Here is a 21770-nt window from a genome sequence, read left to right as displayed (position 1 = left end):
AAGGCTGTGAATCAGTATTGGTACAGTGTATTTAATAACTTTGTTATGTTTGTGTATATTTATGTACATTTGTGTAAGGTCAGAAGCATAAACTTGGAAGCATTTCCCTCCATCTGTAATGCAATAATTTTAGGATGCTGCTTCTGCACTATTAAAATGTGGTAGCATAAAGAAAATAAATATTGAATTCACCCACACAGATAGAGGTACAGGGGAATCAGCATACTGAGAACTGAAAACCAACCCTGAAAGGTAGATGTGAAAGTTGCATGTAAGGAGGCTACAGAATAGCATGCAATGAGCCCCTAAGGAAGACTATAAGGTTAACCTTAAGAAGTTATACTTGTGACTCCATTCTTTTCAGTATACATATAAGTATGTAATACATAACAATGTGGCGTATATTACCTACACTAGCTATTAAAATGCTATTAAGCACTGCAGGAAAAATAAGAACGGTAGACTTGTATTTAATTGAGCACACAAAAGTGCAAACCATTTCCCTTTATTTTTGTTATTTTCCCTTTATTTTGTTGGGTTTTTTTTTTTCTGTGGTAGCTGATGCATTTTTTTTAACCTCAATATCTAGCTGATATATAATCGCCATTATTACTTTCAATAAAAATTGTGCTGATTTTTAGAAAGCTAGTTGTGGGGGACATCTGCTGTGTAGGAGACTGCTCTTCTGTGGTATAAAAAGTGTCATACCATGTGTCTGTACTAGGGAACTTTAATACAGAAAATGATATTTGACCCAAAGCCTGTACCTCAAAACTCTGCCCTCCTCCCAGTTGCCTCCAGCTCTTTCTTTGGACTTCTAAACAAAAATGTGACATTTGAGGTAATTCTTAAAACCAGTGATGCACATAAGGTGGTTAGGCTAGCACATTATATATGTAGTCAAGCCCAGCATCTGAAGAAGAACATTGAGATATGCAGTTATTTTAGAAAAAATAATAAATAAATAAATCAGAATGTCTATCCACCAATAATTTAAGCATCATTTATTACATACAGCTAATAAGACCAGTCCTTCAAACACGTACTTCAGTGTCATAATGTATGTCCACATTGATTTGAGTTTTACAACTCACGTAAATAAGTTAAGTTCATGGATCAAGTCCTATTCTAGTATTTTCTAGATGGTATCTTCTCTGACATTTTGGAATACTATAGATAAATAATTCCATTTAATATGTTAATATTCCTTAGTTCTCAGGGGTTATTTATTTTATTAAAGACACTTAAATAATCTTTGTTGCATTTCTTTATGTGTGTTTTTAAAGTATATTTGCATTTGACAGCTCTGTAAAACAACACAGTATTTAAAACTTGCAACTGTGTAATTAGATTTTCTAAATTCCCTTGTGATGTATAGGGTAGAGCTTTGTTTTAAAAATCAAATTCAGTTTGGCTGGTGATTTTGTACAGTATAGTGATAGTCTAGCTCTTCAGGATATAAAGTATTACCCAGCATAAATCCTCCACTGAGTTTATCAAAGATGCAGCATCTTTGTTAAAAGCTTACAAGTTAAGTTTGCCATTCATAAGTAGCTCTGGAGTCTCCATGTTGCTTTTTCTTTAGAGTTTGTAAGAAACAATCTGTCATGGGCCAATAGGACCTAATCCTACAGTCATTTTCTGTTCAGAAAAAATAAGCCATACCTCACCATAATGGCCTGCAGGGTGCTAGTGACTGGTGGAAGATGTTTCATAGTCTTGTACTTGTGCTCAGTGGACTTTTTCATTATAACATTGATATGCCAATGTTTGGGTATTAAAAAAAATAATAATAACCAAATAATTTGTTCGGAAATTGTATGTCGGCGTTTTTTATTAGATTCTTGTGTAAACTTTTTAAAGGTTGTGTAAAAACAAATTAAATAAAAATACATGTACACGAAATGTAGGATGTTTTGTGCAAAATGAGTGAAAAATATGCTTTCTGTTTTCAGCGGAGCTCTCAGGTTTGCTCTTTATAGGAGATGCAATTCTACAGGTAAGTACAATTACAAGTTCTTTGATTTATATTTTCCTAGAAAAGTGAAATGAAATCTATACTTATGAAATGTAGAGTAAGTCTTCTTTTTATCTTTTTAATAACAGATTAATGGAATTAATGTGAGGAAATGCAGGCATGAAGAAGTGGTGAGCTTTTCTGTTTTCTAGTCTACTTTTTGTCTTTTGTAGTTATTGAGATGATACTGTACACTGGTAGCAAAGCACTGGTATCAATTGTATTATAGTTATTCCTAAACAAATATGGCTGTACCTTCTAGCATGGCAAGCAACTAAGATCTTAGTGCAATCCCTTCTTCATAACTTTGTTTTAATTGCTTTTCTCGGATAGGCTTTTCTATATTAAAAGTGATTATTTTATTATGCAGATTTTAGCTGTACATGCTCCAACATTTCTTCTACTGCCTTCTAGCTATCAAGTTTCAGCATTGCTACACCTTTCTGCCTGTGTGAGGTCAATTTAATATCAAAAGCTGTAATTTGCACTATGTTGGAAATTTTTAGTTTGGTTAGAGTCTTGCTTTAAAATTGAAACAAAAGTCTTCCTCTGCCTTTCATTCTCTGGATGTTACATATGAGGGTGTTCTTCAGTTAAGCTGTTGTCAGTGCAGGTTTTTAAATAACAGCATATCAAGGATATTCCTTCTAGAGAAGCCATGTGTATTTGAGAGCTCGATAGTAGGCCGTTCCCTCGGTAAGTCAGCTTTGCTAAAAGTATCATGTACTTTTGTTATATTTGACTTCTTCACTCTTCTGAAGTACTTTCAGGAGTAGGAAACCCTGTACTCCAGAAAAGAATGCCAGAAATCATATTACCAAAGAAATTATCTTTAAGTCCTGTGTAGCTCTATAAATTTTGCCTGTATTTTAAAATAATGTAGTAATGTTGTATTTGAAAGTTTACTTTTCTAAATCTTACTTTGCCATTTCAAAGGCACTCTATATTTTATACAGCATTCTGTTACATGCCAGATCATCAAATGCATGCCATTCAGGGATAGAAAGCAAGAATTAATAAAGATTTAAGTTCTGATGAACAAGTTAGTGCAGGCTGAAGTATTAGATCACTACACTGTTCCTCAGAGTGCTTTTATGCACTGGTTTTGTGTTTCAAGTTTGTGCTGCAAATTGTGCTTTGTTCTGCAGAGCCTTCATCATGCTACCTCCCATATACCCAGGCAAATAGTTGTATTTATGGTACTTCTAAGCTTTGGATGTGCAACAGTGATCAGATTTTCATCTTTTATAAGCTTACTGGAGTTGTTTGGTTTAACATGATTAATATGGTAAATCTGTCAATGGGATTTAAATAGGTTGTTAGAATTTCAAGACATGACCAAAAGATAGTACTAAAGGTATAGACCTGCATACTCAAAGGCATATTGAAAACTGGTAAGAATTAGCAGGATATTTTTTTTCTTTTTCTGAGACAATCTCTTAACCGTTATAATTATACATAAATCTGTGGGCTATTTGTGATCAGGTTTAAACATTTTCATGGAAGAAAAGATAATTTGGAAAAGCCAAAAGGTGGAGATCGACACAGAGTAACAAGTGTCATCATGTTAAATTTTGTTTTATACCTTGTTATACCTCCAACATAATCTGCTTCTCAAATTACTTACAGGTAATTCTCTCTGAATTAAAAAAATAAAAAAACGGTTTATCTTACCAGTTTTGAATGTGCATTCATATATGTGCCAGTATTTTAGGAACTTAAGATAAATTTTAAATTAAATATTTATTCTAACTAAGAATAATTCTTAAGAAGTAATATTAAATATTGAGCAATATTTAAATGAGATAAAATCTTCATATGACATTTTATAACATAAATTATGCAGAGGAGTTATAAATATAAAATATAGAATAGAGGAGTTATAAATATAAAATATAGAATAAATGTAAAAAAAAAAGTAAATTAACTAATAATATATTCTTTCAAACTATATATATGTTATGTATTTCTAGAGTAAATTTGTTGTAAAGCCTGCTATAGTAATGGTATATACAGTTATGCATTGTGCAGTATTCTGCAAGTTTAGACATAGCCCTGAGTAAAGGGCAAGTACATCAGCTGGTCTGCCAGCAGGAGGTATAGGTGGAATTTTGTCTGCAGCATGACTTTTGCACTTTGAGTTGTTCTAGCACTTCTCTCTTGCAGGTTCTTTATCAAATACAGGATCTGTAGCTCTAATCTCAAGGTAATAGAAAAAAAATGGGAAGTGTATGGAGCACAGTTGCTCCCAGCAGGGAGCTGAACAGTAGTGGAAACTTAATTTTCAATGCTTGTTGCATCTAGGTACTTGTCAAATGGCTGTGCAAGGTACAGAAGCTCAGTGCTTTGTTTCTGATTTTTTGGTAACTTAGACTTAGCAAGTATCATATTGTGTGAGAAAATATTAATGTTTTGGGTTGTGTTAATGTTTCAGAAAATACTCATTGTAAAAGAGTGTGTAATTTTTTTCATTGTGTAAATTTGAAGATACCCATAGCTAAAAATCAGACTTGCATCTGCAGTGGGCAACCTATGAGTGTTCATTCTTTTTGTAGTTCCAATACTTCTTGCTGCTTGCAGAAACATTTTGAGCTTATACCACGTCTTCGTAGCTGCAGTGAAAAGACTTGTGGCATAATCACTGCAGCCTATTGTATTACACTGATGATTAGCTGGCCCTGGTATTTCACTGTGCTTTACTGATAACTGTACTATGCATATAAAATCATTTGAATTTCAAAATTAAGTAGTTTAATCAAATCTGTGCTATCTTTCATAGTAGGGTGACTCCCCTGTATATGGTGAACTTGGTTGGCTTAAGGCTTGTGGGCACTCCTTAGTTGTCTTTATTGTCTTCCATTAGTTATTAGATCTGGTTCTAGAGCACTCAGTGATGCACAAATCCTATTACCCAAGAAATATACTATAATCTGAAGCCTGAAACTGACAAATAGATATGTAGATATGGTAGGCAGATAGATGAGATAGGTAGGTAGGTAGGTAGGTAGGTAGGTAGGTAGGTAGGTAGGTAGGTAGATGGATGGATGGATGGATGGATGGATGGATGGATGGATGGATGGATGGATGGATAGATAGATAGATAGATAGATAGATAGATAAGACTTTTATAAGACTGGATAGGTACGTTTAGTCAATTCTTAGTGTAGCTTACTGGAGGCCTCTACACAGTCCCTTTCTGTTTGTTTAGTTTTTGGTTTTATTTTTACCTTTAGGTGAGCCACGTAATTTTGAACTGAGTTTTCTGCTTGTAGAAGATAAGAATATTATTCATATCATGAAAGCACATTATGAGTTTCTATCAAAGGCTGAATGTCAGCTTGTTTTTTGTCTTGGGTTGTAAAGACTCCCATCTGAGTATAGCATAACATTGCTTCAGCTTAGTTCTCTCCTATGTTAAAATAAATACATGCTTTCTGTGGTGAAGTATCAGCATGGGAGGAGGTTGAGGGAAAAGAAATCTAGCAATTCTCTAAAAAAATATATCTCAACATCATGCTGTCAATTTGAATCCAAAATTGCAGTATAAACTTGAATATAGAGTTAAAGAGAATTCATTATATCTGATAGTTTTAATTTACATGAATTTGTGCTCTTTCTAATCTGAATTTATTGATTATTCAATTTCCAGTAGACTCTCCTTTATGTTTTATAACAAGACTTTTTAAAGGCTGAAGTTACTATTACGCATAAACAGACCTACAAGCTTAAGCTCCTGTCTGATTAATATGGTCCGACAATGCATAACTTTTCAATCACCATCCCTAGTCTTTTAAGGGCTCACAATGGATATGATTATTCATAAGGCTAGAAACTAATATATTTGTACTCTGGAAACTAATGTATCTGTAGCCCTTACCTCTATTTATTGTCAGACATAAAACAAAGTTAGGTAGGCTATCATCAACATAATACTGTTTTTGTAGCACATATGGACATTTTTTGTCATTCAGGGTATACCTACTGTATCTCTAAAAATGGACAAATTTTTTGGAGAGTTGAAAGGTCTTGCTGTGAGCGACTTCTCCTGAACTACTACTGAGTGGCTCAGAGTAGGACATACAAGTCATCTCAGTTGCATACTAACAAAACCCTTGTGTTGGATCAACTGCTCTTACTGTTGCCAAGGTTATAGTGTACCAAAACATCTGGAGTCCACAAAGGAGGAATAATTTCAGACAAATTAATGTTAATATGTTAAAAATTACGTCTTTGATCTTAATGTTGTGAATAAAGCATCTCAGGTAGTACCAACAACTATGTTTACATATCACTGGGGTTTCTTTGGATTTTAGCATCTGTTTTTCCCTTAAGGAGATAAAAATAGAATTAAATTATTATGGTTATGAAATATTTTTTTTATTTCTTGTATTTGGGGAAAATTCAGGGAATATTTCTAATTAAAAATGGTAGTTCTTATGTGCTTGTTAACATGAAATTCATGCTTTCCTTGAAAAGCAACAGGAAAAGCTCATGTAGAGTAGGTAGGTGTCAAGACAGCATAGATATTTATACTTCGGTGGATATTATGTAGAGTAGATAGGTATCAAGACAGAATAGATATTTAGATTTTGGTGGATTTTATGTAGAGCTAGCTATGATATGTAGCACTCTGTTTCAATTCAGTCATCAGCTGCATTTTGCATCATGTATCTTTTTCCAGCAGAATGACCTGACATGGGATGTCTATGTGCGTAGTGAATCCTGATCTAGGATCCTGCTGACTCCACCAGTTTGTCACAAATGGGTGATTTAAATTACATAAAGAATCACTGTCAAAGGTATTAGCAAAAGTGGTTTTAATATGGATTTGTAAAAGTTTGATGGCAAGGTTCACTCTATTACTTACTACATGGAAGAAACATGCAAAGGAAAATTGAATTAGAGTCAAGTTAAAAGTATGCACAGAGACCAGAGAGGCAAAAGGGTAAGGAAGACACTGCTGTTGAGTCATGAGGTTCAGAGTGGTCACCCTTGCTTTCTAAACTCCTGATGGAGCTTAGGTCCAATCTTAGTTTCAGATTTGGACAGTGGTTTATGTCTGATTAAATTTTCTATACACAGTTTATAATAATTAATACTGAGCGTCAATTTCATTTGTATTAATGCAGCATGCTATCAGTCACTTACTGAGGTTCTGTTGCAGGTAAGGGGGCCTCTCCACCTTGGGTAAAGAAAGGTCTCTTAGTCTCAAGTAAGGAATCTCAAACTTTGAGAGGTTTTCCAGCTCAAAGGGACATCACTGCCATGTGGCCACGCTGCCTGGCAGGGCGAGCTCAAAGGCAGCTTGCTTAGGCTGTCATATTTATGGTGTAAAGTAGTTGGCTCACAGTCAAATTGCAAACAATGGGAAATGTATGCATGAGACTCCTTGTACACACAACTTTGTTCCTTCGTAAATGAGTCTTGGAAAAAACACCCACTATTCACATGTTAATCGCATGAATATTGTTCCAAGCCCATATGCACTGATGCTCACTGGGTCACTCTGTTCCTTTGTGGGTTTCATGGAGGAGTTCTTGGCCCAGCTATGGCTCAGGCCTTTACCTCCTTTGGAGCCTGTACCAAACTATTTCTAGTTTGGTTAAGGGATTGAATGCATTTGTCACAACGTGCACTGTATTATATCTTTTGCTTCCCCCTTTTCTCTGCATTCATAGCAGGGCTGTAACTGTGCTAGCTCTCCATGATTCATATATGTTACATAAAACTGACAGTATAGGGATTGTGGTTGCTTAACTGCAATCATGTGCAGCTGATGAAACTCTTATTCTGATTTTTTTGTTTGTTTGTTTTAAAACTGTTTTCATTCAAACTGATTTTTAAACCCCGTTCTTAATAGATTTGGTAATGTTTTTCCTAAATGTTTTTAAGCAGAAGAACAAGCATATTGTATTTGTAATACAGGACTGGAAACCAAATGATCTGAAATCTCACTCCATCTTGATTTTGCAGATGTGTCTTTTGGTAGATTACGGTTTATATTATTTTTTTTCCTTAACTGTGAAACAGAGACCTAGACTATTAACAAGTTTAGCTCACCGAATTGTATGATGTACTTCAGAATTTTAGAAGATTTCTACATTAATGTTGTGCTGTTTAGTGATAGTGATAACAGCAACCTGCAAATACAGATTACCGCCTTGTCATATTATGAGACAGAGATTCAGTACTGTATAAGTCATAGCACATCCATTTACTCCTTTCCTTTCTAGACTGAATGGCAACTTTAAATATTGAAGCTGCATAGTCACTGATTCTAAGAGAAGACCATAATCAATCTGCAGGTTGTAACGTTTAAATTTAAAAGTCAAACGTAAACTTTTTGGAAATCTAGTATTTCCTTTATAAGAAGAGACAAAGTTGTTACTTTTCCATACAGATGCTGTTTTCTGTTTGAGACTTGGGTAATAAAAAAAGTGCTAGTATCACCTTAGTTAACCTGGTCAATTAATGAAAATGTATGCTATTGAACCTATTTATTGTTCATGAAATTTGGAGGTAATAATAACCTCTCAAGTATTTCAGCATTGATTTGAAGTAAGTGTCCATCAAGTGAAAAAGAGCCTAGCAGGTGTAAATAGTTTACTAGGTTTTTCCTGTGTAGTGGAAATTAATTGGATTAGGATATATCCTGGAACAGTATTCTTAACATATATTCAGCTAGTTTTCTAATCTGTTTTTAGCTATGGCTTTTTAGTGCTTAAAAACTTATTTTTTGTGCCAAACTCAGGCTTGGATTTATTCAAGCACTATGATGTTAAACTTTTAAAATATGTTAATGTGTTGCTTGGCTTCCTAATTTATATTTTCATTTCTTTTTCTCAAGATACCTGTAGATATGTTAGTAATTTTATTAAGATTTCATCTTTTAAAACTACTCATTGGTAATACAGAGTTTTAATAGAGGGGAGTAGAATGTGCCTGCATGACCAATACCAAGTCTGTATGATTGATAGTGTTATTTCCTTATTACATAGCTACAGCCCTCAAATCAAAAATCCATTAAAGTTTAGTGGGACGGAGTGGAAGATTGCATCACCAGTTGTGGTGCAACATCCTTCAAATATCTCCCATTGTTTCTTTTGTTTACATTGATATTTTACTGTAAAGACTTGGGTTTCATTACTTCCTTAGGATGCAAAGAGAAATATTTTCATGTTTGTTTGTACATGTGTGTGTTTTACCCTCCAGAAGACTTCCTGAAGGTTTCATTCTGCACAGTATTTTTCAGTTGAGGAGCTATACTCAGTTTGACTTTGGTACAGGGGTTCAGTTTTTTGCAGCTGGCTCTGTGGTAGAGCACCAGAGTCCCAATTATTTAAAATCTGTTTCTTTGTGGTTTATATTTGAAAAAGCATAGTCCACTTTAGTGAAGTGTTTGATTTTTTTGTTTTCCTTTGACTAACTACTCCATAATAGTCTAGTGAGACTAGACAAGAATAGCATAAAGCCTCCAAAGCCTCTAAAAGGCAGAAAAAATAAACATACACAAAACACTCCAATTTAATGTAGGAAAAAATAAACCTTCTATAAGCATGGAAATTATTGTCCCTGGTCATCGTTAAAAAAAAAATTATTTACGCATAAGGCCTAGAAAATACTGACTGACTGGCAACACCTGTGCTTTCTTTAAACAGGTAACAACCATAGACTGAAAATAAATGTTCACCTCTAAAAGCCAACCTCTGTATTTCTTATGGATTGACTTGGGCCCAAGAGAGCACATTGGACAAAATAGAGCATGTGTACTTATTTAGCTAGGCAGAAGGAGTCATAAATAAGAGGTGTGCTTAAAGAAGTGCAAATGTGCACACACATAGAGTCTTCTGACATTTTTCCAGCAGTTCTAATACCTGATTTAACTCTTCAGAATTGTCATTGTTCTGGCTATAGTAAAATTAGATGGGTGCCAGGAAGAAGCTTTTTATTTAGAGGTTATCTAACACCTGTACATACTTTTAGGACTTTTTTTTTTCTTTTTCTTTTTTTTTTTTTTCCCTCTACAATGGGTCTTTGTCTTTTGACAGTTTGTTCGGTGGAGGAGGAAGAGGAAAGGAGAATGGACTCTATATATTTTTCAATAGTATCCAGTGTTGGACTGTTCCAGCCAAATACATGGAGGTTTCCAGATGGCCCACCCCATACTTCTCAACCACTAGTATGGTACAGTATGGTACTGGTGTTTTGGTATCTGTTTGTCAGCGCTGGGCCTATTTCTAGATGTATACTTTTTTTTGGTTTGGCCCTGATAGTACTGGTGTCTTCCAACAAGTTCAATTTGGTACTAGCTGGTTCCCTGTTAGCTGTTTTGCAAGACTGTGGCCAGTAAAACAGCTTGCAGTAGCAAGAGGTTCACAGATCGTAATAAAAACTTTGGTGCAGGTGTGGTTACAGAGGGAAGAAACTCTTCACTAAAAATTACAAAGGTTACCTATTCTTTAAATTTTAGTGCAGAGATCTGCACCAGTTGTTGCCTTCCTGTGTTGTTAGTACTTTTCTGAGCAAAATGGGGAATAGCCACTGCTAAGACTGAAACAGCATTACCAGGATGATTCATCACTTCACGTGCCCTTGTCAAGCCAGTACTGATTCAGCATATTTCAAAGGTTCTAATTATGCTGTCCTGTTAAAAGGAAACTCCTAAGGCAATGCTCTACATCAAAAAACTCCTTTATTTTAACATGTTCGTGTGCAGTAGAAAATACTGAGGATATTTCTAGGTCCCCTTAAATACTAAAATGCCTTCTTTTCTTACACTGATTATATTCTAAGTATAATGTATCATGATAAACAGACATGTTTCACACAGTCTTCACCATATCTTAGCCATATTAAGAAGGTTTTGACATCTTACATTCAGTCATATTTACATGAACAACCTAATGTAAAACACATTTAAAATCATCTGTGTGCTTTAGGTTATAATGTATTATTTCTGAATCACTGATTGCAGAGAGAAGTGTTGGGGAGAGCTAGCATTTACCATAGTGAATGCTAACAGATAAAATATTTGTTTAAACATCTTTCACCCTGAAAGATTACAAGGTTTTACAGACTATGAAACATCTTTCAATCAATCAATAAGTGAGGTTTTACAGTAAAATGAATCACTTGCATGACAATGGCAACAAAAACAAATCCGTGTCACAAAGTATTATTTTTTTTTTCAATTAAAATACCAGGTGCTTTGGAATTTGGCTGTATTAAAACATATAAATTTTTACTTTTGCTGCTGTGACTACAGCTTTTAATATCCCAGAAGGTATCAAACCCAGAATCTTTATATCTCAACAGGAAAATGTTATCCAAATGTGCGTGTGCTTTTTTTGAATCATCTTTCTGTATAGATGTTCCTTAGATAGCTTTGAATTACATACCATCAGCAGCACTGTTTTGCCTATTTTCTGAGTTTTTGTAGAAACTGACAACACAAAGACAACTGTAAAACCAGAATTATTAACTTTTGAGGGGCCTAGACTTTCTAAAAGTGAAGCCTGTAGTTTGTGCAATCATTTGTGATAGTCTGACATATTCATCTAGCAGCAATGTAACAGAATTTTATGGTGTTTTTGTTTTCTTTTATTGTTGATGTTGCAATTTTTGCTTCAGAAAACACATCCACTCTATATAACAGTCTATAAATTATTTTTGTTATAAGATTTTATAGTCTCAAATGGTAATTGACTGCTGGCAAGAATGAATTTCCAGGGGGTTATTGCATAATTAGAAAAATAAGAAAAGGTAAAATAAGGGTTGCAATCGGATAAGTAGCCTGATCAGTTTGGATTAATATATCAGATTTATGCTTAACTTTGAAAGTTATGAAGACCTCATGCTATAAACTGGTTAAACCTGCAATTCAGCATATTTTCATCATTAGGCTGAAATGCAAATTAGGGTTTTTTACTTCTTTGGAATTATATGTCAATCTCTTTCCAAAATATCTGTAAATATCCTCCAGTTAATTGATATGCAGTGTGAGTACCCCTAAACTCAGTTTTGGCCAAGACCCTTAAAGTTTAGATGCTGATGAAAATGATCCTAAAAATGCAGAGGCAATATTATTTGTTAAAACCTAATTTTACAGGATAACTGTGTTGCATCCTAGTGCAGCAAAATACGTATATATATTTACCTAAAAGTATGAATTTAAATATTTTACTAAATTGGGGACTTTTTTGCAAAAACTTACAAAGAACAAAGACACTTTCTCAACTCTGGCTAGATGCAATGCAAGTATTCTGCAGCAGAAAGGCTGCATTAAATGTCATGAAAGTATCATCTTATGCTTTTTCCAGCTGAAAACTTTTACCACTGAGCAAATTCCCTGAAATACTAAAATATCTCTCTCAGAGATTAGATCCTGAGCTGCCAAGAAGCTCAGAAGAGGTAACTGCATATATTGATCCAAAATGTTACTTCAAATACAAATTTGTCCAAGAATTATTTTTTATGTCATTGTGAAGTTGATAACATTTAGAACTGAAAAAAAGGAGTAGGCTTGTACATTAATATTTATTGAAATTTAGAATTAAAATTTAATTTCAAAGTCTTTAAGACCGTTTTGTATTCATTTTTCATGAGCATTTATATGCTGGTGCTTGATTAGTGTGACTTTTCGTGAAAAGTAAATGTTAAGGTCATATTTGCCAACAGCAAATTTTATATTTAGTATGTAAATGTGAAATTTGCCACTAGCTGTGTGTTTGACCCCAGCCTTGCAAGGGGATTAGTGTGGGCAAACTCTTATTCTTGGACTGCTCTTCCCCCGCCCCCCACCCCCCCACCCCCACCGCCCACCATGAACTTGGGCTCTGCTTAGACAAAATATTCAAACTGTTTTCAACAATCTTAGACATATCTGTGCTCATAAAAGTTTTAATAAATCAAGAATATACTTCAAAATGCTGTATCAGCTGAAAGACTTTCACTCTTCAAGCATTAGAAACAGGAACAATAGCTGATGTTATGTGGTTTAATAATGTGTATACATTTGGAATATTTCTAATGATCTTTTCACAAATTGCATACATAAAAAACTACTTGTTTACTAAATAAGTTAGAAATTTCATATTAAACTCAACTGTGTGAGCACTTGTTCTGGTAAGTTTGAAGTGTGGAAACAGTTCAATGGAAAGAGCGGGGGATTCTTATATATGTAATAGATAAACAAGCAGTCTCATCGTTTTGTTAATAGTCAGGGCTACAAAACTTAGACCCTTCAAGTTCATTGCTACAATGAAAAAAAAAAAAGTGCAGTATGATCAACTGTGAAAAGGAAGATCTCTAAATCCTGTAAAATGAATAATTTGATTGGAAATATTTCCTCCTATTGAGGAATACACATTACATGTGAAATTGAGATCTTATATCCAAATTGCTGTCTACTTTCTGTTACAGCTTACTAGAAAAAAACATTTCCACTTCCACCTTCGCTGATTTTTTACCTTATTTAAACAAACAAACAAACAAACAAACAAACAAAAACTGCTGAAAAAGCAAAAGCTTGTATTCTATCTGAAGCTTCTGGCTTTAGCATAATCATAGAATCATAGAATGGTTTGGGTTGGAAGGGACCTTAAAGGTCATGTTTCACTCCCCCTGCCATGGGCAGGGACACCTTCCACTGGACCAGGTTGCTCAAAGCTCCATCCAACCTGGCCTTCAACACCTCCAGGGATGAGGCATCAACAACTTCCCTGAGCAACCTGGTCCAGTTTCTTGCCACCCTCACAGTAAAGAATTTCTTCCTAATATCTAATCTAAATCTACCCTCTTTCGGTTTAAAGCAATTTCCGCTTCTTCTATCAAGTAGAGGCCCTTTTAAAAAGTCCCTCTCCAGCTTCCTTGCAGGCCCTCTTTAGGCACTGGAAGGCTCCTATAAGGCCTTCCCAGAGCCTTCTCTTCTCCAGGCTGAACAACCCCAACTCTCTCAGCCTGTCTTCACAGGGGAGTTGCTCCAGCCCTCTGATCATCTTTGTGGCCCTCCTCTGGATTCCCTCCAACAGCTGCATGTTTTTCATGTCTCTTCAGTTTAGATACAAGGTGCAGGAAGGTGTCAAACTCTTTGCACAAATCTGGGTAGATGACATCAGTTGCTCTTCCCTCATCCACTGACACTATAATCCCATCGTAGAAGGCCACCAGATTTCTCAGGCATGATTTGCCGTTAGTGAAGCCATGTTGGCTGTTCAGCAATCACTTCCTCATTTTCCATGTGCCTCAGCATTATTTCCAGGAGGATCTGCTCCATGATCTTGCCAAGCATAGAGGTGAGATTGACAGGCCTGTAGTTTCCCAGGTCTCCTTTATTTCCATTTTTTAAAATGGGAGTTGTGTTTCCCCATTTTCAGTCATTGGGAACTTCACTGGAGTGCCATGATTTCTCAAATATGTTTAATAGTGGCTTAGCAACTTCATCCACCAGTTCCCTCAGGACCTGCAGATGCATTTCATTAGGTCCCATGGACTTGTGCACTTTCCTCAGATGGTCTCAAATCTGATCTTCTAGTACAACAGGTAGTTCATTCTCCCAGTCCCTGCCTTTGCCTTCTGAAACTTTGGTGGTATGGCTGGAGCACTTGCTGGTCAAGACCAAGGCACAAAAGTTGTTGAGTACCTCAGCCTTCTACATGTCCCAGGTGAACAGGTCTCCTGTTTCCTTCTAGAGAGGACCTACATTTTCCCTAGTCTTCCTATTATTGCTGATGTAACTACTGAAGCTTTTCTTGTCCTTGACATCACTGGCCAGGTTTAATTCTATCAGGACTTTAGCTTTGCTAACCTTGTCCCTGGCTGCTTGGACAATTTCTCTGTATTCCTCCCAGCCACCTGTCCTTGCTTCCACCCTCTGTAGGCTTCCTTATTGTGTTTTGATTTCTCTAGAAACTCCTTGTTCAATGCATTCTTTAAAAAAAAATAAAAAAACTAAAAAGTGTACATTCATTAAAGAATTTCTAGTAATCTTTATTCCAGTTGTAGCTGGGTACTTTAGGAATCATGCAGATAAATATGGAACAATTTGGTTTATTCTATAAATACAGCTGATGGGTTTTTTTTATTTTTCTTCAAGTAACATGGGTAATATCTTTAGTCTTTTCCATTATGCTGAATGTTTTATGTGACTTTTGTATAGGGGATGGAGATTCCTGAGTAGTTAAGTCATTCTTCTAAGTTTTTCCTGGCTAATTGCTGAAATATGCACAACATTTTTCTTCAGTTCAGCTTATGATTATCTGCTGGAATCTGTTGTATTGTAATACACTGTTGGATAGCTCATACATTATAGTTACTTTTTTCTGGATTACTGACTGCATTATTGTGCACTGTGTGCCATATAATACCTGCAGGCCACAAGCAAAATCTTACTATTCTAAATAAGAAATAATTATATTATTACCTGTTGTGTTGGTTTTCCCATTTAGTTTGTTAGTAATTTCATGACAATTTCTGGCCTGTATCCAGCACTGAGTGTTTTTGTGACAGCTGTTATCACCAGAAAGTGTCATTCCAGTATAATCTGTCTTTTTGCAGATTACTAGATGGTAATCAAAAGCTTACTTAAAGATGTGTCAGGGAAATCAGTGATGGACTATTTAGTATGTTGTATATTATAGTACACTATACCCCAAAATAATCTTTTTTTTTTTTTAATTCAAGAAAATGTCTCTTATTAAACGTCTCTGCTTCCATTTAAAGATGGTTTTATCCATCTTTTGGTGTCTGTAATTCTTATTAGAGAATAGCAATATCAAGAATTGTTTCGTAGCCAACAGAGAATTAATTATAGTTCTGGCTTATTCTTATTACTTTATATTGGACTAAAACCAACTAAAATGATACTATTTGCATGAGTAATAAAGGTAGATTTCACAAGGATGTTGTAAGGACATGATTAGTAGGAGAAATTTCTACACATTATCTGTGTATTAAAATATGGCCTAGATTTTGCTTAAAAGAAAAAAAAAGTCTTTGAATTTTTACATCATGGATCCTTGAAGGTAAATGTGCAAAGCCTCTGGAGGTTGCTTAGTGTTCTACAGTGTTCTACAGGTATTGACAGCTTTCTTTGAATAGTATCCATAATATGTGGCTGAAAGGAAAAAAAAAACCAACCACAATCTCAGCACAGCCTACTGTCACAGCTGGTTTATGATTATTATGAAATCTGAAATCCTTGTGTCTTAAATACAAAATCTTCTGCAGACTGATGGTATAGCCTGTTGTTCATCTGACTGTACACACCAGCGCACACTGGATGTTGTGTAACTGTCTGGCAAAGCTGTGCAGAAATCAGTAGATGCTATTATAACAGTGGTGTAAATGCTTCTTCCATTTCAGTATGAGTTTTATTTTGTTTATTAAGGGAATCACATATTTCTCCCAAAGAAGCTTCAGTCAATATTTTATTTGGACAATGTCGATGAAATTGATCCCAAGAAAAATCTGGTTCCTCTGTAAATTTCTGAGTTATCATACCAGGAGATGTTTACCCAAATATATAAAATTGTAATGAAAATGTGTAGTATTGGTAGAAGATGAAATATTAATGTTAATAAAACTAGTTGAAACCAGAATTAGGCTAATGGATTTATAATATTTGACTGAGGATGGGGCTGAGTAGTTTACCTATATACATGGTAGTAATTTTATCAGTCTCATGGAGTTGTAATTTACAATTAGAAAACTATCTTAAAGTTTTGTGCTGTCCAAAAGAGTTCAAGTTTCCTCTTTCATATCTTTTTTTTTTAAAAAAAAAAAAGTAAAATAAATACTGTTTAGTTTCACCCATGCTAGGAATAGTTCTGCCTGGATTTCTAACATTTTCAGTACAATTAAGGGACTTGCCTCTTAGCCAGATGTTTTGGAACATATTGGATACAAAATTTCAAAAGATAGTAGCTGTCCAGCAGCTGAATATGTAACATTCTAAAAGTGGAACAACTGTGGCAGTTTGAAGTAGCGAACTTCTTAACACTGTATAACTACATAGATCACTTAGTGTAGCTGAGTAATCCTAGAGAAGTAGAGCCATACATGGAGTTAGGTAATGCAAAAATGAAGAAAGGCAGTTCTGAACCCTAGCATGTACTCAGTACATATAGATACACTGAAAAACCTCTTGAAACTTGAAAAGAGTTTGGGTTGGAGTCTTCTGGTTCTTTTTTCTTGTCATGAGTAACTGCATATCTTGTAGAGCTGTATTGGCTAATAAATGCATCTTTGTGTCTTTATTTATTCTATGGACCACAGTCCCAGACCAATAGTAGTCCATGGAATATAGGTTGGGAAACATTAACAAGACCTCATTGTTTGGAATTAGAATCAACATTTGCATTAGAAGCAACAGTCTGAAGCTCAACTGGGATAAATTAAAGAATATACTGATAGATCATGGTAAATAATGTGTTAGAATTGGAATCTATGTAGGCAATTCATATTTTTCATTTTTCAGAACATGGTATGAAGTCTTTTAATACAGGGACCAATGGTTTACCCTATGACCTATGATCAGGGACTGCCAGGGTATGGCGTTCCCAGTTTTGATAGACTTAAAATTTTAACACGTTCCAATTTCTTGCTTTTCATAGTATCTGTATTGGAGTAATGACCTTCTAATGATTTAATATGAACTGTGATGACCAGTAAGTGCAACCTTTAGTGAATCAGAATTCAAAATTAGGGTACATGACTGAAGAATGCAAATGAAGTACTTATAGGAATATTTTTTTCCCCCTTCAGCACTGATAACTTTTGCTTAGGCACTCCTATATTACCTTTGAAAAGATAAACATGCAACTAAGCAAAAATTCTGATTGAAAGATTACTAAACATTTCAGTGTTGATTATGGAGGATAAGAAGGCTTAAAAATCTCCAGAAAGCTGTCATCAGATCTTTTAGACAAACTTGTAACTAATCCATTCCACATGTTAGGATTAATAGTTTAAGAACAGATTCTTTTTTCCAACTTGATTGTAAATATGTCACTTTTTACCTTGTAACTGCATTGAAGAAAGAACTGACAGGAGTCTGTGTCCCCTATGTGACCTATATTTTGTCCTTTATTGCCTGATGGATATTTTTATGTGAGTTAATTATATTTCCAATAAATTATTTGCTAAATTAATCTCTTTCTCCTACCTCCTCATTACACTTATTCATGTTGCTTATATCTGATTATTTTAGTCATTTACTATGAAGGAAATATTGTGTGTCTCTTAGTGTCGGCTAATATAAATGGCTTACTTTGCATGTAGGTTTGAAACATGATGAAATCTGTCTATTTTTAAAGGCAGATCACTTTTCTACTAATGCTTTATACAGGAGTCTTGAGGTTGCATGTTCTGGTACATCTGTGTCTAAAGCCCATAAGCCTGTGAAAACAGGTAGGGCAAAGATCAATGAAGGAAGCCTGAATATATAGCTGTAAGATGACTGGTATGATGTTGTCCATTTGAGAAATCATCTGATATTCTAGCTTAAATGAGTGCTGTCACTTGGAATCAATAATAATGTTGTTTCTAAGTGGTCAGTCTGATGGGACTTGTCAAAAAACATCAACCCTGAGTCTCTATTCATGTTTCTCTGAAATGATCTTTTGTACAGTGCCTTAGTAGCTGGAGCATTCGGTGACTTAAGTGATACCTTGATTCAATTCCTATGTCATCTCGAGAAGCCATAAACTCCTGCCTGCCAACTTTCAGAATAATTGCTGAGTGGTAGGCTCAGTAGGGTATCTTTGCTGTAACTACTAATCTTACTGCATCCCCCTGCAGTTTTTTAAAACAGGGCCAGTAGCCAGGTACATGCAGAGGAGGGTTCTGAATAGAACGGCACATCTGCCTGCATCCTCAGCCTATGCACCGTTCTGCCCTGCATTTCCTCTTGCTTTCTTTGGGAAGCTACCAGTTCTAGTTTGCAGCCTATTAAGAGTATCTAAATATCTAACAAAGGTTCTGGAACCAGACAGCAAAAAATTTAAACCTCGCACTACAGTGTCAAATGTGGTCTGAAGTGTACTTGGAGTAGGAACTGCTGTCATAAAATGGTTAGTTTGCTAACATTATACAGTAAGAGAAATCTTCTGAAGGGGAAAAAAAAATGTTGATAGTTTTTACTATTATATTTATTGATTAACTGTCATTGTTGACAAATAATGTAATAAATATTGGATCACAGGAATTAAAAACTCATACTATGCTGGTTTTTTAGTGGAAATATTCTGTATTATCTACCTGGCTTTCACTGAATAAAATAGTTGATTTTTTAAAATATACATAATTCAAGACAGTTGTGTGCATGCATTCAAACTTTTAGCTTTGTGTCTGTATGTGATTGTGCCAAAATGCATGTTGTGGTATCTACTGATGCAGTTGATACTGCTGCATTGTGTAACCGCACCATGGCTAGGTATATTCTACTTTTCCTTTTGTTTTTTTTTTTTCCCCCCCTTTCTTCCCTGCCAAGATGTTTATAGTTCAAGGTACTCATCCCAGAACTGAATTTTCCTTTAAAGTACACTGAAGAGTGGAATTTGCCTCAGTTCAGGAGAACACAGATCTTGGGGGCTATATAAGTCTTCTATTTCAAATTTTTACTTCATTGATAGGTAAATTTCACTGGTAATTTAAGAGGGGAATTACAGTCTTATTCAGGAAAGAATACTTACTGAAGTCAGAAGGACTTCATGCTTCAGTGCTTTCCTGAATATATTGAGAGAGACTTCAGCATATGCTCAAATATTTTCTTGAACTGGGACTTTAAAAGGTTTTATAAAATTAAATGGCAAAACCATTGTAGACATTATTAAAAATTCAGACTAGTGTTAGTATGTAGAGATTTTATTCAGTAATATCGCACATCACCATAAAATTCCCTTTTTCAAATATCCCCCTGGCAGCCATTACAATAACTTCATGGCAATATAGATACTGTTACTCCAGAAACACTGGCTCTTCTAATTTTGCTATTTCACACACCTACTGGTTCAGTCAAGCACAACTGTTATTTTTTACTTTCTCACTTTACTCATGAATATCTGAACTTTATGTAGGGTTATTTGTGGTAGAAGTAAATTAATTCTTGATCCCACTTGTATTAAGATTACGCTTTGTATAAGAAAGTTTATTGACAACATTTAATGTTTCTGTTTGCATAGTTCTTTCACATCAACTCATTATACATCAAATAAATATATATATATGTGTGTGTGTGTGTGCGCTTTCTAAAACAGCAGCAGGAATTTAATATATAGCCATAATGTAGATGATGAGTTAAGGGTTTTCAGTGTCACAGCTTCCTCCTGTTACAGGGATGACTTCATTAGACACTGCACACCAACAAATCAATAGCAGTATTGCTCTCTAGATGAAATAAATAATAGAACTAAGTCAAGTAGTAACAGCAATACTAAATAGCTTTTCATTATTTAAGCCATACAGTATATGTATCAACACATTAAGTGTTACTATTCATTGTTAACTATTAAAATAAAAACCTGATCTAGTTAGGTGATTTCATATGCCTGAAATCTAAGGCATTGTAGAAGATCTCAAAAATACTAGAAAATTGTGCTTTATAGGAAAAAGCCATACATCTTGAATAGCCTCTGGAAATAAAACAGATTATTACCTTTCTATGATACAGATAATAAGCAAAATTTTTTTAATGGTGCCTGATCACACATTATCTGCAATCTTGAATGCAGTGCTTTAGAAAGGGTCAGGTCAAATGCATAGACACACATATTTTCCAAAGGGAGTTTTTCCAAGGCTTACAATGGGGAGATAAAATCTGGTTAGACTTTCGTTTAAATCTACTACTGAGTTAATTTTTTGTCAGGCAAATATTCAATGGATTTAGCACTACAAATTTATCTCACCTTCACCAAACTCTTAATATATGATTAAATATATATATATATATATATATCTCTCTTAGGAAGTTGCTGCATTTTTCTTACAAAATTGTTGAAATAATGTTTCTATATTTATTCAAAATTACTATTTCTTCCAATAATATATTTCTTTTTCACTTTTTAGAAGTTGAGTCAATTTATCTTCTTTCACATACTAGGGCAAGTGTTTTAAATCTTTTTATTTGATGTAAATTTAGAAATGTCTTCTCTATCAGCAGTAATGAACTGAAAAATCTCTTACTTATATAACTACCTTTCATTAATATTGAATTTTTTTTACCATTTCCACACAGTGGGGGTGATGCTTTAACTCTATTTGAGAACTGATAAGAACTGTAATTTTTGGCTAGCATTATCTTTGGTAATTTGATTGTACAGTTATTATAGAAGACTGTTTCTTAAAGTAGCCACTTTGTATCTTAAAAGGAAGCAGTTAATTGCAGACTATTAACTCACCAAGTAAATATCTAATTTTAACAAGATGATAAATGTTAGTTGCATTTTACCCAATGTTGGAATATTTTTCGTGAGGGATGAAATCATCACAGATATCAGTGATCAATCAGCAATTGTATGCAGTATCCTTAGTAAAAAATTTTTATGGAAGGTCCAGACATAGTTCTATAGAATAAGAAGTGGGGGTGGAATAAAATTGGCATACATTTTCCAGTGAACTGCTGTTGCTTTTTTAGTCTACTGAAAAAAAAAATAAAAAATGTGGAATTACTTTAATGCCACTATTCAACCTTCAATGAATCAAGTTCTCCACAGTTCTCTATTTTTGCTGTTTAAAATACACCTTACCCCTGAATGGA

General features: G+C 34.6%; 1 protein-coding gene across 3 annotated transcripts in view; it reads left to right on the top strand.

The window, feature by feature from the left end:
• SNTG1 (syntrophin gamma 1) overlaps positions 1 to 21770 on the top strand; it is a 358445-nt gene that overhangs the window by 213379 nt on the left and 123296 nt on the right. Inside the window, exons 5-7 of one of the 3 annotated variants that reach the window (XM_037381800.1) lie at positions 1956 to 1999; positions 2107 to 2148; positions 10066 to 10201. In XM_037381800.1, coding sequence (XP_037237697.1) covers positions 2138 to 2148; positions 10066 to 10201 — 147 coding nt within the window. In that variant the 5' untranslated portion in view covers positions 1956 to 1999; positions 2107 to 2137. Of the gene's footprint in view, positions 1 to 1955; positions 2000 to 2074; positions 2149 to 10065; positions 10202 to 21770 lie in introns of all 3 variants that reach the window. The other 2 variants (XM_037381801.1, XM_037381799.1) reach the window with 2 other exon arrangements.

This window comes from Falco rusticolus, chromosome 3, assembly GCF_015220075.1.
Source record: "Falco rusticolus isolate bFalRus1 chromosome 3, bFalRus1.pri, whole genome shotgun sequence".
NCBI classification, from domain to species: Eukaryota; Metazoa; Chordata; class Aves; order Falconiformes; family Falconidae; genus Falco; species Falco rusticolus.
This window is presented reverse-complemented; position numbering and strand designations above follow the sequence as displayed.